Source organism: Gordionus sp. m RMFG-2023, chromosome 1 (assembly GCF_954871325.1).
Source record: "Gordionus sp. m RMFG-2023 chromosome 1, tfGorSpeb1-WG-v2, whole genome shotgun sequence".
NCBI classification, from domain to species: Eukaryota; Metazoa; Nematomorpha; class Gordioida; order Chordodea; family Parachordodidae; genus Gordionus; species Gordionus sp. m RMFG-2023.
This window is the reverse complement of record NC_088775.1, coordinates 67,331,955-67,349,015: the sequence shown is the minus strand read 5'-3', so window position 1 is coordinate 67,349,015 and position 17,061 is coordinate 67,331,955. Positions and strand designations below refer to the sequence as shown.

Below are 17,061 nucleotides of genomic sequence, written 5' to 3'. Positions count from 1 at the left end.
ACTTCGAAGTTCATAATACCATATTACCACTTTAAAAAGAGTACAAGAGTCCGACTGTAACTCAACAATAGCTCTGTTAAAATTCTCAAGAATTTTGACTAGATCCTGAAGGATCGGAAAGTCTATAATATAATACTTTTCCGATCCCTCATGTTCTTGAAGAACTTTTATAATTTCTTCATTTTGAGAATAAACAGAATTGAGCATATTGTATTTAGAGTTCCAACGGACTTCTATATCTTGATAAAGGGCTTTCAAATGCTGGCATTTATTACTTTGTTTTAAATGCCCCACTAATATTTTAGTATTATCTATTGTTGATTTATAATGGGGCATTACTTTCCAAATATTTGAAGTTAAATGAATTTCTTAATGTATTTAATATATGACAAGAACAATTTAATCGTTCATTTAACTCCAATGCTTTTATAATATTTTTACCTTGGTCTGTAGCGAATATTATATTAATAAAATCGTTAGTGTTGAAATTAAAATTATGAAAATTTTTTAATAGTTCATCCTTAACTACTTTGCTGTCTTTGACACTTCTTTAAATTTAGCGGTAAATAGGTTTCTCTTGACTAACTTCCAGTCATCTGATATATAGTGCATGTTAACTGTTATAAACGAGTTCTTTTTATGGTCATCGCACCATATATCAGTGGAAGCAGCCATAAATCGATTCTTGATTACTGGGGCAATAGTATCAACCAAAATGTTTCTTATTTTATTACATTTTTCTTTAAGGTGACGTGATAGAGTGGTGATCAACCAAAATGTTTCTTATTTTATTACATTTTTCTTTAAGGTGGCGTGATAGAGTGGTGGGATGTGAAATCAATGAGTCTATTTTACCATACTTTGCCCCAACATCGACTAGAGCCTGGCTGAATTCAAGAAACCCATTCCCAGCTATCATTTCGAAAGGTCTAATATCTTTTGCGCAAAGTGTTAAGGAATGATCTATAAATTTTTCTTTTAAATATTTTATATTACATTTATAGGTTGGTTTTTCAGGTGTAAAAAAAATTTATTAATTTTCATGGATTTACCATCACATTTATGTCTTTTTAAATGTGATGTACCATGTTTATAATTATAAGATAATATACTTGAACAATTCTTACATTGTACGTAGCCAATGTTTTTTTTATTTTCATCTACGATGATGTTAAATTTAGCCCATATTTCAGATTTTAAATTATTATTTGTATTTCTAAAAGAATAAATATTATTTTTAATTTTAATTATATCATTAGTATTTTGTGCCATTCCTTTATTTGATTGTTTTGGTAAATATTCTAAAAATTTAGATATGAATTATAAAAAAATATATTATTAATACTTGAATATTGGGGCTTATTTAAGATATTCCTTTATTTGATTGTTTTGGTAAAATATGTTGTAAAAATTTAGATATGAATTATAAAAAAATATATTAATACTTTGAATAAATTTGCAGGAAATTAATAATTGATCGATCTGTGGGTGTTAGGTAGTGTTAACCATCACCCAATATTATATTAATCATAACTATAATATAATATAATCTTATAACCATTAACTCATAATGTAAAAATTTTTATAAAAAATATTAAGGCCCGGCCCGGGTTTAACAATCTTAGGCCCGGCCCGGGTTTAACAATCTTAGGCCCGGCCCGGATATATTTAAAAAAAAAATTTTTAGGCCCGGCCCGGATATGTTTAATATATTAAAAAAATTTAAAATACGGCCCGGGCTGGGCTTATGGCCGGGCCTGCAGGTCTCTGATAATAATAAATAAATATAACTTGTTCGTACAAAAAATTTGGTAAATAGTTGAAATATAAAATCTCGTGGAAGGGTGGTTGATAAAATATGATGTAGATAGATATTTTTTTAAAAATAATATTTTAATTTTCAAAATTTTTATTTTATTTATTGCTTTTTAAGCAAGAAAATATTTTTAAAAGGATCGTGATAGAATATTTAAAAAAATGATCTCGATCCATATCCTCAATTTAAGGTCAGGATCTTAAATCCAAGAAAATTGACAAATTTAGGATCGAATCCAGGATCGGCGATCTTTTGATTCGATCCTTTAACAACTCTGATTAAGATATATTTAAAAAAATTTCCAAGGCTCACCCGACCCAGCCAGAATTTTTTTAAAAATATTAGGCCCGACTCGGTCCGAACCCGACGAACGGGCTTCGGGTCGGGTACGGGCCGGGCCTACTTTTGCAGATCTCTAGAATAGTTATATTTTTTAAATGTGTCTCTATTTTTCCTTCTAACCCTTTCTCGCCCAGCCAATACTTTTGGCAACAAAATTTTTTAATCAATTTATTTTTATATTTCTCATATTCACTTTTCGAGTTTTACGATTTGAAGTTCAATAAAATATTTTAAAAAATCCATATATTCTCCCTTATCTTTTTATATTATGTATTTTTTTTTAAAATTTACTCTCACTATTAGGTTCGAAAGATGGGCCAGTTAGGTTTAATGGGAATGACTCTCCCGACCGAGCAGGGTGGCGCTGGCCTCGATTATTGGGCCTATGCCTTGGCTGTTGAAGAAATTAGTCGAGGATGCGCCTCGACTGGCGTCATAATGAGCGTTCACAACTCGCTCTTCGTAGAACCGCTGAATAAGCACGGCGCGGCCGATTTAAAAGTCCGTTTTCTTTATCCGGGTTCGCCTTTGCTCACGGGCCAAGCCGTCGGATGCTTCTGCTTGAGTGAACCAGATAACGGAAGTGATTCAGCCGCCGCTTCCACTACAGCTAAATTGAACACCGAAAAGAACGGGTACCTTCTGAACGGCACTAAGGTTATAAATTTAATAATAGTATATTATTAGTATTTATGCTTTATAGAATAGTAAAAGTTTTATAAATTATCTAAAGTTATGGTCACATGATATAGTACATATGTGATTTACTTGTAGCAGAGTTTTAATTTAATTTATGAATTCTTCGTATCGATTCAACAAATGATCAACACCTTTTGGGGATGGAATATCTAGCGTTTAGGAGCGGTCTAATCATCAGAATAAATAATGCTTATAGTTTATACCAGAGACCTGCAGAGGTACCATTTGTACGGCCCGGCCCAGATTAAAAAATTTTCTGCCCGGCCCTGCCCAGGTTTAAAAATTTTAGGCCCGGCCCGGATATTTAAAAAAAAATTTTCGAGGGCCTGGCCTGTATTTAAAAAAAAAATTTTTTTTAGGCCCTGCTCTGAATTTTTTAAAATTATATTCGACCTGGTATATACAAAAAATTTATTTGTATCTTATCATATTTTTCGGCGAGTATTATCATTTAATAAACAAGTATATTAGCTAATGTTGTTAAACGGCTCGTTTTGAGCCGATTTTTAAAAACGGCTAACTCATTTCACCAGAAAAATATTGACTAAGCCTCGAAATTTCGATACTATATGTATAGACCTTTGCTCCTTCTATGAGCAAAATTTTCAGGCTTGCATAAAATTTTTCTGGACAAAACACTGAGTTAGCCGTTTTTAAAATCGGCTTAAAACGAGCCGTTTAACAACACTATTTTTTTTATATTCTAAACAGATATTTAGTATATTACAAATTTATACTATGAAAAATTTGTGTAAATAATATTTTGAGAATATACTATGTATTTATAAAAAAAATAAAAATGATATTTTAATTAATAAAAAATATAACATATATTATATATTATATAATAATGTATTTAATCCTTTGCGTATTTATTCCATGGCAGGAAAACTTATGAGTGTTAGCTAGTGTTAACTTTCACCAAACATTATATTAATCATAACTATATATAATAATTATAACCATATCTAATTGACGAATATAATAATTCATGTTGTATAAATTTTTAAAAAAAATACGGCCCGGGTATATTTTAAAAATTTAAAATACGGCCCAGCCCTGGTACCTGGGCTTAGGGCCGGGCCTGCAGGTCTCTGGTTTATACTTTGAGGTGATTAGTGAATTTTATAAGAACGAAGTATTATAATCTTAAACTTTTTTCACGATTTCTAACATTTGCAAAGTTAATTTCTTTCCGATAAACATTTTTATATGTGTAAAAGCAATTTATTTCTTATCTCGCAACTGTTAAGTCCAATTTCAGACAAAAAATTAAATTTGTTTATCAACCACATCATTACAACGAATTTAAGGAAATAATACCCCGGGAAAAATATCTTTAGGAAAAAAATTTCCCAAAAAGTAATTCTCCGGAAAAAAATCCCAGAAAAGTAATTCCCCGGAAAAAAATTCTCGCAACCCGGAAAAAATTTCCCCCTTTTATAGATCCTTAAAAAAATATATATTTTTTAAATTAATAAATTAGGAAAAAAATTCCCTATAAATATATATTCCAGAAATAAAATATTTAAAAAAATTCATAGAAAATATACTATTGAAAAAGATTTCCCAAAATAAATTGTTAACCAATTATAAATTATAAAGTAGTTAATGTCTAAACTTAACGTAATTTTTAAAATATTATCTATTAACCCTAATCATATGGTGTGTAACTTTATGGTCTTATTCCTAACCCAGTTTTGGTGAATTTTAAGCAAAAAATTTTTATAAATTAAATTAATGCTTAAGTATATCATACCCCTAACCTAAATTATCTGCTAGATACCTAGTTTCTGTGATATTAATCAAAATATTATCATAAGTTGACATTTAATTGTAATGGTCTGGCTCGGATTTTTCATTTTTTAAGGTCGGCCCTTTTAAAATCATGCCATATTTTGGCACTGACCGTCAGGTCTCTACTTTGATTAAATTGAAATCTGATATTTATTTTTTAAATGCACACCTCGAAGTTTCGAGGTTTTAAGTTAAATAAAATTTTGTTGGCCCTTAAACATTTTCCCCCTTTTAGATATTTTTGGAAAGAATTTTAGAAGCTTATTCATTTTTATAAGTTTTTAGAAATAAAAAAATATGGAATTATTTATCATTTCCAGGAAGTTTTTTTAAAATATTCAATTGGGAGATTTTAATTGAGGATTTTACAATTGCCTTCAAAAATGGTTGGCTATACGTACTTTCATATTTTAAAATTAACCTATTTAATCTCTCAGAATTAAAACTGAAGCTCTCCTTAAACTTTGAAATAACTCAAAGCTCAGAAAAAATACGAATGCCCTGAATTATTTCTTAATGCTCATTTATAAAACAAAATTACTCAGAAAACGGATATCCAGTTTTTAAGATAAATTGTTCAGAAAAATATATGGAAGAATAAAATAATTTTTTCAATTTATTTTAAGAAAGTAGTCACTATTAATTATCGCGGTATTGCTTTCGCGCTTTTCCCTTGATATTAACTTCGCATCAATAAATTCACTATATAAAGTTCGCAAAATGGTTTTTGTGATTTGGGTTTCGCCTTCTCTATAAGATTTTTGCTATTATATATTGGCGATAAAAGTTTAGCTGTTATGTATTAGCTCTAAAGAGATCTCGGTAAAAGTTCTGCTATAAAAAATTCTCGATATGGTCTTTGCTGAATAGCAAGCGAATATGGCGGCAAAAAGTTATCTATAAAATCAATTCGCTTTAATAAAGTTCCGCGAAAATGTGTTTTATGATAAAAGCTTCGCTTTCTTAATGGTTTGCAAAATTTTAAATTGTATTGATGAGTGGCGTATCCAGGATTTTCCTATAGGAGGAGAAATATTTTGAGGGAACTTTCCTTCCCCCCCTCCCCCCCCCCTCCAAACCTTCATAGCTGGCCTTCTGCCAGCTTTTCCGTGGACTTTGGCCGGGTCATATCTTTGAGCTCTTCTATTAAATTATTCATAATTCAATAATAATTTTATTAATATTTTTAGCTTTTATTTACTAATGTGCGCTTATGGATATTTAAAGAAAAAATAAAGGTTTAGGTATATTATATTTATATTTAATAAAAAAAATTTAAAATATAAAATTGATATAAAGTTTAGTGGCATTTTTTTTTATAAAATTGGCTTTAAAAACTAGCCTCAGCTTAAATTCTCATACGATATAAATAGGATACATTTTTTTTTATTGAAAATACTAATTGTAGTGTGTATAAAATATTGAATAGAAAATATTTAAAAACAAGTTTTTATAACTTCTTATCAAATACAATATTATACAAAAATTTTATTAAATACTATAATTATAATGTGATTTTTAATTTTCGTGGGAAATTTGCAAATTCATATGAATTTCGCTTGTCGTTGGAACCAAATATATGTGGATATTTAACAGAGTTAACCCATTTAGCCGAGATTCGGAAGTAGTATTTCGTAAATAAATTTTTACCTTCTCAAGTTGGAAAGGTCTTTTCATTCGTACATGTTGTAATAGGCAAATGCAAGAATATAAAACAACTTCAAAATATTTGGAAATTGAGCCAAGGTTTCCTTACATCGATTGAGCGCATAAATTTAAATTGATTTCATCAATATTATAGGAATAAAATTTTGCTAATTATTTAATTTTACCAATAGTGGCGTCAGAAAACGAAGAAGGGTCTTTAGGTAATAAAATTTGAAGATTGCTAAAGACTTGTTTTTTATCTTAAACCCGTACTTTAATTTGCGATAAAAATATCTAAGAATGCGATTAAAATGGGTATTTTATAATATTCTTCAGTTGCGTCAACATTTATATTATATCTCAATAATTGCCTAGGTGCTAGACGAGGTTTAATTAGTGTTATATCATAAGATTTCGCTTTCGATTCTACGTCTAGATGAATATTATGAATTCTTCATCTTTATTCATTCTTATTTAACTATTCTTATACATTTTCCGCCAAATCAATAACCTGAACCAAATCTAAATTTGGTTTTTGTAAATTTCTACAAAGTAGTGAGCTGTAGGAAAATAATTTATTAATGCAACTAGCAGCAAAGATAAACTCTGATTGATATTGCAAAAATTTGACAGGGGAGGGGGGTGAGGTAGAGGTCTGCATTGGGCAAGGCTTTGGCCCACCCGCCCACGCCCGCCCATCTTAGTGGGCGGGCAAAAAAATTTTCGAGAATGGGCAGGCGGGCGGATTAAGAAATTTAAGCAATGGGCAGAATGAAGGGTTAACGAAATTTAAAATTTTTGTTCAAAAACAAACTAAAGAAAAATCATAATTAAATGATCAATAACAATATTTCCTTTTTTATTGTACCAATCGTTTTTTTAAGTGAAGAACACTTTACTAGTTTTTCGACATCTTTATCTAATTGTTCCCACCATATATAATGTCTCGTAATGGATTTCATTGATGTAATACCAGGATGTCCCTTATGCAATATATGTAAAACTCTTTTTTTTGAAGTGAGTACGGAATGATTAATCTGCCATTCCAAAATAAAATACCGTCATCATTTTCTATTTCATCTATTCTTGTTCTAAAAGCTTGTAATTCTGGTGCTTGATTTTGTATATTTGTACTATTTATTAATATTTTTACTCTTCTTAAAATTGGATCTTTTGCGGTTTCATCTCTAAGTTCTTTTCTTGATAGAGTTAATGTGTCATAAGTAAGATTTCTTATATATTTCACTGTTTTATTTTTACTTGTTATTCTATCATCATTTTTCTCTATTGGGTTTCGCGATAAAGCATCTGCAATTATATTATTAACGCTATTCTTGTACAATATATTATAATCATATGCAGATAATTTATAAGCCCAACGTAATAATCGTTAGTTTGTTAATGAGCTTAAATATCTGTTATTACCATATATCTTTATTAAAGGTTTGTGGTCTGTTCAAATTTTAAATTTTCGTCCATACAAATAGTTATGAGCTTCTTTGTCTATTGTAGAATAATTCTTTTCAGCGTCTTGTAAAGTTCTTGAGGTTTAAGCTATTGGAAATTCATTTAACATTATCATATTTTTGCATGAGTACAGCTCCAAATCCTTGGTTAGATGCATCTGTTTCTAATATTAACTCGAGGTCTGGTTTATAAAACTATAGTATTTTGTTCTGTTACTATTCCGAATATCATGAAACTATTGCAAAAATAGCACGGTATTTTATTTTAGAATGACAGATTAATCATTTCGTACTCACTTCAAAAAAGAGTTTTACATATATATTGCATACGGGACATCAGGATCTCACTTGAGGAAGTAAATATACTTTAAACGGATATCCTACTTTGGTGGAAACGACAAGAGATTTGCCAAAGCTATCAAGATTAGCAAGAAAAATATTAGCAATTCCTGCAACTAGTGCTTCATCTGAATGAGGATTTAGCATTGCTGGAAGGTTTTTAGAACAAAGAAGAACGTGTTTGAATCCAGATAATGTCGATTTATTATTATTTTTGCATTATTATTACATATAATATCAATTTATATTTATTTCATAAATATTAGGGGTGTACCGATACCACTTTTTGGTGGCCGATCCTATTAGATATTTCCAATATTAAATTTATATCGGCCGATTACCGATTCGATATCATATCTAATTTTGTATTTTGTTAAGATATCAATGGTTTTAATTTTTAATATACTTTTTATTAGTATAACATCTATAATTTAACTATACCATAACTTATGTCATTTAAATATATTATAATGATCAGTTATAGTTTATATTCAATTCAATTACAATTCTAAAAGTATATAAAATATTTTTATTGTTATAAGTATATATACATAATAAGTAATAAACAAATTTATATGAAATTTGAAATAAATATTATAAATAATATTTAACATTAATGAATCGAAGATTTCTTTTTAGAAATACTAAAATTTCTAATTTATCAGAGGTCAGTCTGCAGCGATGGTAACTGTCAATATCACCAGCTTCAACAGATTCTGAAGAGATTATCGTACACTTTTATAAACAGAATGTGCAAAAAATAATAATATGTCAGAATGTTTATTAATTAATTATTATTATTAAAAAAATATACATAAATGGATTTCGATTTTATTTATAAAAATTAGTGCTGTAAACGTTACTACAAAAAAGAAACGCGTTACCGTTACTCGTTAGAAAAAAGGAACGCGTTACAGTTACTCGTTACCTTTTCAAAAAAGGAACACGCGTTACTGACTTTTCAAAAAAGTAACTGGTTACTCGTTACTTAAAAAAATTAAATATACAAAAATAATATTTATTTTTTTCCGACAATATATAATAAAATAAAACTATAAAAAATGAATATATAAGACCGTTTTATAAAAAAATATTCATATATTTAATTATAATATAAATAAATTTATACAAAATAATATATTATAAGATAACATCTTTATGTAACAATTTTTATTTATTTTTAGCAACAATTGATTTCAAAATTTTGATCAGACAAACGAGCGCTTAGTGCTCAACACAGCTCGTTAAATAATGGGATGTTATATATATTAATAAATAAAATCTATAATGAAATTCTCTGTAAAATTTTGTTATTGGATAAATCCTGGCTACGCCACTCTTTCATATTTATTTAAAAGTTTTTTTAAATCATTATTTTTTATTCTTTAAATTTATTAACAATTATAGTCAAACCAATAGCAATACTAAAACAAGAAATAAAAGATATAAAAACTCAATATAATACTTTGAACCAACACCAATATTTTGATAATTTTGGGTTTTTAATGTTGGTTTCCAACCTAATACTGTAGTATAATTTAATTGCTTATATTTAGAGCTGTGCCGATCCACATATTTTCACCGATCCGATCCGATATTGCTCCAAAACTGATGCGATACTGATACCGATCCGATATTTATATTGAACCAAATGTAATTAAGAAATCAATATTTTTTATGCAAAAAATCATTATGCATTTAATTTTTTTTTATTTCTACAATTAAGACTAATTTAAAAAACATATTTGATAATATATCCATTTTATGTTGGTATGAATTATAAAATTGTACATAATATATAAAATTATAGTATATTAGATTTTTTAAAATAGATACAAGAGCCTCTAGTTCTGGCTATAAGATTCTACGATATGGAGTATCTATATCCTCTGCCGTACTGAAGGTAAACTCAGATGATTCCACAGATAACGCATTTTACAAAATTTTCTTTGTCATTTGTAAAAATTTTCCACAATTCAGATACCATATTTAAAAATATTCTTTTATTTAAAGTATAATTAATAAAATTGGCGTTATTATTTAAAAAGATTTAAAATAATTAAAACTTTAGGTGTTCCTTTCTATTTTAATAAAAAAAACTTTTAAAATACTATAAATCTATTTTAAAAAAGAATAAATTTTAAAGGATGTTGTGCTGCATTGTTAAAAAAAATTTATTTAGGCTCCACCTGAAGCTGTCTTACCCACGATCTTAACACACCAATCTATTTTCGAACCTTTAATTAAAAATTTTTTTAAAATAATCTCATCAAACCCCCCTTTGGAGTATATTCAACTATTACAGAATGCTGACTGTACTAGTGGTTATGAATGGTTGGAAGCATTACCAAGTCGTAACCTATGTAACCTCTTATCAGATGAACAATTAAGAGTTGCCATAGGCCATCGACTTGGATGTAACATTGTTCAACCACATACATGCATCAAATGTAAAACATTAGTTGACTCCAAAGGGAGACATGGTCTAAATTGTATATATAGTCAAGGCAGGCATGCAAGGCATGCAGCAATTAATTTAGCTATTAGCCGTTCTCTTACCAGGGCCCGAATACCAAACATCCTGGAGCCTACAAATTTATCGTTAGATGATGGCTTAAGACCTGATGGCTTAACTTCCGTGCCTTGGTCTTTAGGGAAATCCTTAATTTGGGACTTCACATGCGTATCTTCTTTCCCAAAAAATTTAAATTCTAATCCGGTTGATATAGCCGAGAAAAAAAAACAATGAAATATTCCAAATTCACAAATTATATTTTTACACCGATTGTTATCTCTTCCCTTGGACATATGCCAAGTGGAACTTTAAAGTTTTTAAAAAATATAGGGGATAAGATAAGAGCCCTTACATCAGAACCTAAAGAATTTTATTTCTTAAAACAAAACCTACAAATCATAATTTTAAAATATAATTACGCTTGATTTTTGGGAACTTGTAGTCCCACCACGGTTTTTATATAATATTTTTATTTTATTTTATTTTTGATAACTATATATTGAATAAAAAGATAGCATTTTTTTAGAAAATATTATAATAATGTAAAATAAATATACATAATATAATATAAAATAACAAAAAAAAGAAAAGTAAAAAGATCGGATTTGTTTTTACAGGTATCGGCCCGATCTGATATTTTCGGAAAATTCTAAATATTGGTGCCGATCCGATATTTAATATCGACATAGCCCTAACTTATATTTTAATTCCATGATTAAGCTTTTCAAAATATTATTCTATTATTAAAGTAATATTTAAAATAATGATATATTAATTTATCTTTTTACCTTCAAATGCTTTTTTAAGTTTTGAACTGCTGGACATTAAGGTTGAAATATTTGTGTTGGGATATAATTTACATTTCCAAATTGTAGACTTAGTACCATCAATTTTCTTTATTGGTTTAAAATATATTTCAAATTGGGGCCAGGGGAGGGTTAAATCATCTTCATCTGAAGAAGTAAGTAATATGGACATAATATTCTTAAAATAAATTATAAGAATAATAATATCATTATTAACATTTACTTTGAATTTTGATTGAATATTATTTTCGACAGAAAATTTAACAACGATAATTTAAAATAAAAATGAAGGCAGTGCAGTGGTTGATACGAATTAAAACTCGGATTAAATTATTTATATTAATAATTAAAAAATAAATAAAAGCAATTTTATAATACAATAAAATCTATTTTTCTTTTTGTTGATATTTTTTAAGGAAAAATATAAAGTATTTGCGTTACCGTTACTCAAAAAAAGAAATGCGTTACCTTTACTTGTTATCTCTAGAAGAAGGTAACAAATGGCGTTAGTAACGTCGTTTACTTTTTTGACGTTACTTCACAGCACTAATAAAAATAAATGATTTTAGATTAACATTTTTAAAAATTTTACATTTTATTTTTGTTAAAGAGGCCATTTTATATTGGATCGGAAAATTTTATAATATTGGCCGATAATCGATATTTTAAAATGGGTGAAATATCGGCCCTCTGATCCGATAAAAATATCGGTACATCCCTAATAAATATTCTATTTGATCAAATAAATTGTCCATATTTAAATGAATATTTTTTTTATGCTTAAATTTATTTCCTAAATTATAAACTTTTTGTAGAGGTGTAATGCTGAAATATTTTTATTAGATGCTTAAAAAATTGAAAGAATAGCCATAATTAAATTTTATAAGCGGACTTGGGTTAAAATTTTTTATAAATAATGGGCGGGCGGGTAAAAATTTTTAGACTAATGGACGGGCAAGCGGGTAAGGAATTTTAGACAAATGGGCGGGGCGGGCGGGTATATATTTTTTTGAAAATATGGGCGGGCGGGTATTTTTAAACCAAAAACCCACCCAATGCAGTTTCAGCTTAAAATGGTATTTATGAAAACCCATTGGTTACGCGCGCCTGGTATCGAGTTTGAAAAAAAATCTTCAGAAATTTTTTAAAAATCTTAAAAGATTAATTTTTAATATAAATTGTGATTTCAACTTAAGGTTTTTTTATGTATAGAAATTTAAAAAGATTTAGTTATACAAAAGAATTTAACAAAAAATATTTGGAATTTGAGGTAAAATTTGATCTTATCTATCTTTAAAAATAGATTTTTGCTCAGAATTTTTTAAGATTAAAATAATAAAAATTTTAATAATTATGATTAAAATTATTTTTTGATCAAGATTTCCATTACACTTCTTTTGAAAGAGAACCCCTGTCAAAAATTCTGCAGACGCCCCCCCCCCCCTCCCCCATTTTCATTGAAATCATAATATACAAAAAAGATGTTTTATATATTTTCTTCAAAATAAAGTTTAAAAGTAATAATTATGACATTTATTTTTTTATTGGTGGCGGGGTTATTTTTATTTGAAGAAAAAAAAATTATTAAAATGAAATTTTTTTCCGGGGAATTATTTTCCACTTTTTTTTAGGGTATATACATTCGAGGAACTTGAGATTTTTTTCCATGAATTAATTTCTAAAGATTTTTTTCAGGGGAATCATTTTCTGCTTACCAGATCCACTCGGCCCGTTAAAATTCTTGTTTCCGGACCATTGTTTTATCCCGATATATCGATCATCCATTTCTCTATAGTACTAACTCATTTATCATCATTCATTTATAATTATTATAAAGTTCGATCTTTATTTACTTATATTTTGAAATGCCATCTTAAAAATCGCTGTCATGCAAGACATTTCTTCTTCCGATAAAAAAATTAACAAAAGGCATGGGTAACTAACGGACCCAACGCCACCGCTGGTATAGTCTTCTTACGCGATTTGACGATAGACGTCAAAACAAAGGAGATACCCAAAAGTAAACGTATTTCGGCTCTTCTCTTCGAAACTAATAAAAAATCTACCGATGACAGTAACGTCCAAACTCCCAATGGGTTAGCCTTCGGTTAGCTTTAGTTTATCCTTTTTAAGCTAATAATTTACCCTGTATGATCAACTTGGACATACACATCAGATCTCTTATTTTGAAAATAATAAAAATTTAAGTCAGACTTTTTTAGTGATATTTGATCTGAATGAAACTACTAACATATTTCTTCCGCCCTAAATATTAGGTAAGAAAGAAGACAAGCTTGGTATAAGAGCCTCGGCAACGAGTAACGTTATATTCGAGGACTATATTTTACCCTTATCTAATATACTGAGCCGACCCGGGGATGGATTTAAAATCGCCATGAAATCTTTAGATGCAGGTCGAATAGGAATAGCTGCCCAGGCTTTAGGCATAGGACAAGCCGCCCTTGACTTAGCCTTGGATTACTCGCTCAAAAGGAAGGCGTTTGGGGTGCCTATAGCCAAACTGCAAGCCATACAGGTTTTTATTAATGACCTGTTTAGTCTAGTGGGCTAAATGAAATCTTAATTATTAGGGTGCCATTTAATACTGCATCGGGGCCGATGTTTAATAGTTAATATAAATTTGTGTTAGACCGATATTTCCAAAAAATTAATCTGATCCAATATTATTTTTTTGGTTACTTTATGATTGTATATATATATTTTTTTATCTTACAATTTCCTAATAAAATGAATAAATGGAACAAAAGTTCAATTTATCTATAATATTTTATAAAAAATCTAATTATTAAATAAAGAATAGTTAGAGAGGTGGTATATTTTTTTTGTTATATTATTTGTAACAAGAAAAATATTTAAGATGTGAGTTCACCAAATATCATGAGAAACAAAAATTTAAGTATTTTTTTTGCGATAGTTTTAGAGTTAGTAATTGTATTTTGCACAGAAAATATTTATTTTTTATTATATGGATTTGAGATATATTAAATGAAATAACGTAAATATCGGTATCGATTGGTTTTTTTTGAATATCGGAATATATTATATATCAGTACAATGATTTTTATATTATATTGAAAAACATTTTAAATTTTACCATTTATCTCACTATATATGTTTATAATTATTTGATTGGTTGGCTCTTTATTTATTTTATTTAATATAGGTTTACTCAAACTTATAAAATAAAAAATGTGCAATATTATGAAAGAAAACAATAATTTTTAGTATATAAGCCCGTTCAACTCATTCTGCTTGAAAAATATTTAAAATCTACTCAATATATTTTCGGGCGGATTGTAATTCCCCCTATGCAGATTTATTGTATTTAGTTATTCATATTTCGGCTGACTTAATAGTTTACATTTGTCTTGTAAAATTTTTTTTATTATTTATTAGAATATTATTTCCAATTTTTTGAATTAAAGTTCATTATTTTAGATTTTTCAATGGGATATTTTATGATTTTCAAATCAAATATAATTCTCGAGAAAATGATTTAATTCACGTTATTTTTGTTTTAGCTCAGTATTATATGGACATATAAATAGCCTAGTAAATCGAAATATGCACACTTTTTTCTTACTTTATAGTTTATAAACCTAATAATATTTTTTATTTTATTCCCCGCGTTTTTTAACGCCGATTTTAAAATGATCTACTGCAATTTATATTTACAACAAATATAATCGTTAATTGATTATGAATGTATTTGAAACAATTATTTATCCGTAAACTTTCATATTTAACTTTTATTAAAAATTGACTTACTAACATCTTACACCCCCTTTTTATAATGTATTTTGGTTGCATTAGAAGATCCCGCCCTATTTCTTCCTTAGGAATGACATTTTTGTTGTTTTTTGCATTTATATCAAATTCACTTACTATTGATGATACTCTTTTTCATTTTTATATTATTAGATTATTTTCCTCTTCTGAACTCTCATCTAATGAATTTTCACTATCCATAGGAATTTCATTCATTGTTACCTATTTATTATTATAAAATACATTGAATATATTTTTTTTAAATTTAAAACTTTATTTATTTAATAATTTATATATACTAATATAAAAATTATTTTAAAAATATAGCTGAAGAAGTAAAAGAACCTATAAAAAAAATAAACTATTATATAAAAAAAAATGGAGAATTTAAAAAATATGAATGATTTTTTATAAAATGATAGGTGTGAGAAGCATGCATTCAAGGACGAAGATAAAGTTGGATTTATAAATATTTCATTCCTATTTTATGACCTCTACAAAGTTTTAGCAATTAAAATTTTGTAAAATAAAATTAATTAAACTAATTATAATCGACTTTCTTGCTTAGTCTGAACTCTTGTTAGAACCGGTTTCGGTTCCAGAAACTAAAATGTTTTACGTCCCGAAAATGGTAAAAAAATATGCGAAACAAACTGCAATAAACAAATACTTATTAACTATTATAATTTTAATTATATCCTCTTAATTATTAATTTTATATTGTGAGTGTGACCTGATTTAGAATGATCAGTATATCCTAATAACTTCAAACTTCTTGATTCATTGGACAATAATGACTCACCTTACCAAATGGGCCAGGGTAGTATTCAATTTGGGTTTTAAACCGAATTATTTATCCTTCTTTAAATATAAATAGATCATTTTGTAGTTTATTATTTTTTAAAAAATTCAATTATTCTGTTATAATAATTAAAATATTAAAGGTTAAGAGTCAACTAAATAAAATTTTATACCAAAATACGAAAGATAAAATTAGCTGACTCACACTGCCGTTTAGACGCGGCACGTTTGCTGACTTGGAAAGCCGCCCACACTTATGACTCTGGTGATGCTTCCGCTCTGAGTCTTAACGCAGCTGCTGCAAAACTTATGGCTTCCGAGGCTGCAACTTTCGCAACACACGCAGCCATACAAGTTCTTGGAGGTGCAGGTTACGTGCGCGATGGGACAGCGGAAAGGCATTATAGGGACGCACGAATTACGGAAATTTACGAAGGCACATCCGAGATTCAGAGACTAGTCGTTGCTGGTCATTTGCTCAAGAAAATGGAAAGGATGGCTTAATTTACATTTTTTTATTTTATATTATAATCTACACTATTTTTTATATTAGCTCTTTTGGCCAAATTCTTTAATTTATATATACCCAGTTAATGATGCAAAATCTCTCCAGTTGTGCCGATTTTTAAAAATGGCCACTCAATATTTTAGCCTAAAAAAAATATTGCCGCCTCGAGATTTTGAGATAAATGTTCGAACATTTTTGATGAACAAAATCTTCAGGCATACGCAATATTTTTCTGGCTAAAATATTGAGTTACCCATTTTTAAAAAATTGCCTCAAATGGAGCTATTTTGCATCACTATCCATAGTCATTGGGTTTAGGATTCCATACCAATTTACAATGTCATCTTTACGATTATTTATATTGTATGATAATTTATACATACATTCATTTTAATGTATCTAAAACAATTATTGGAGTTTGATGTATAGACAAATCTTTTGTTTTTAAATTTTAACTAGTATTCTTCTAAGTATTTATGTTTATAAAATAATTTTTTGATGCAAATTTTTTATAATACATGTATTTTATAATATAT

The 17,061-nt window shown here is 28.0% G+C and overlaps 1 protein-coding gene across 1 annotated transcript in view; it reads left to right on the top strand.

Moving 5' to 3' along the window:
- LOC135931003 (short-chain specific acyl-CoA dehydrogenase, mitochondrial-like) overlaps window positions 1-16,548 on the top strand; it is a 43,591-nt gene extending 27,043 nt beyond the window's left edge. Inside the window, exons 2-5 of the mRNA XM_065467847.1 lie at window positions 2,462-2,815; window positions 13,357-13,534; window positions 13,704-13,963; window positions 16,204-16,548. Of these exons, the coding sequence (XP_065323919.1) occupies window positions 2,462-2,815; window positions 13,357-13,534; window positions 13,704-13,963; window positions 16,204-16,521 (1,110 nt within the window). The 3' untranslated portion in view covers window positions 16,522-16,548. The remainder of the gene's footprint in view (window positions 1-2,461; window positions 2,816-13,356; window positions 13,535-13,703; window positions 13,964-16,203) is intronic.
- Window positions 16,549-17,061: the final 513 nt, after the last annotated feature.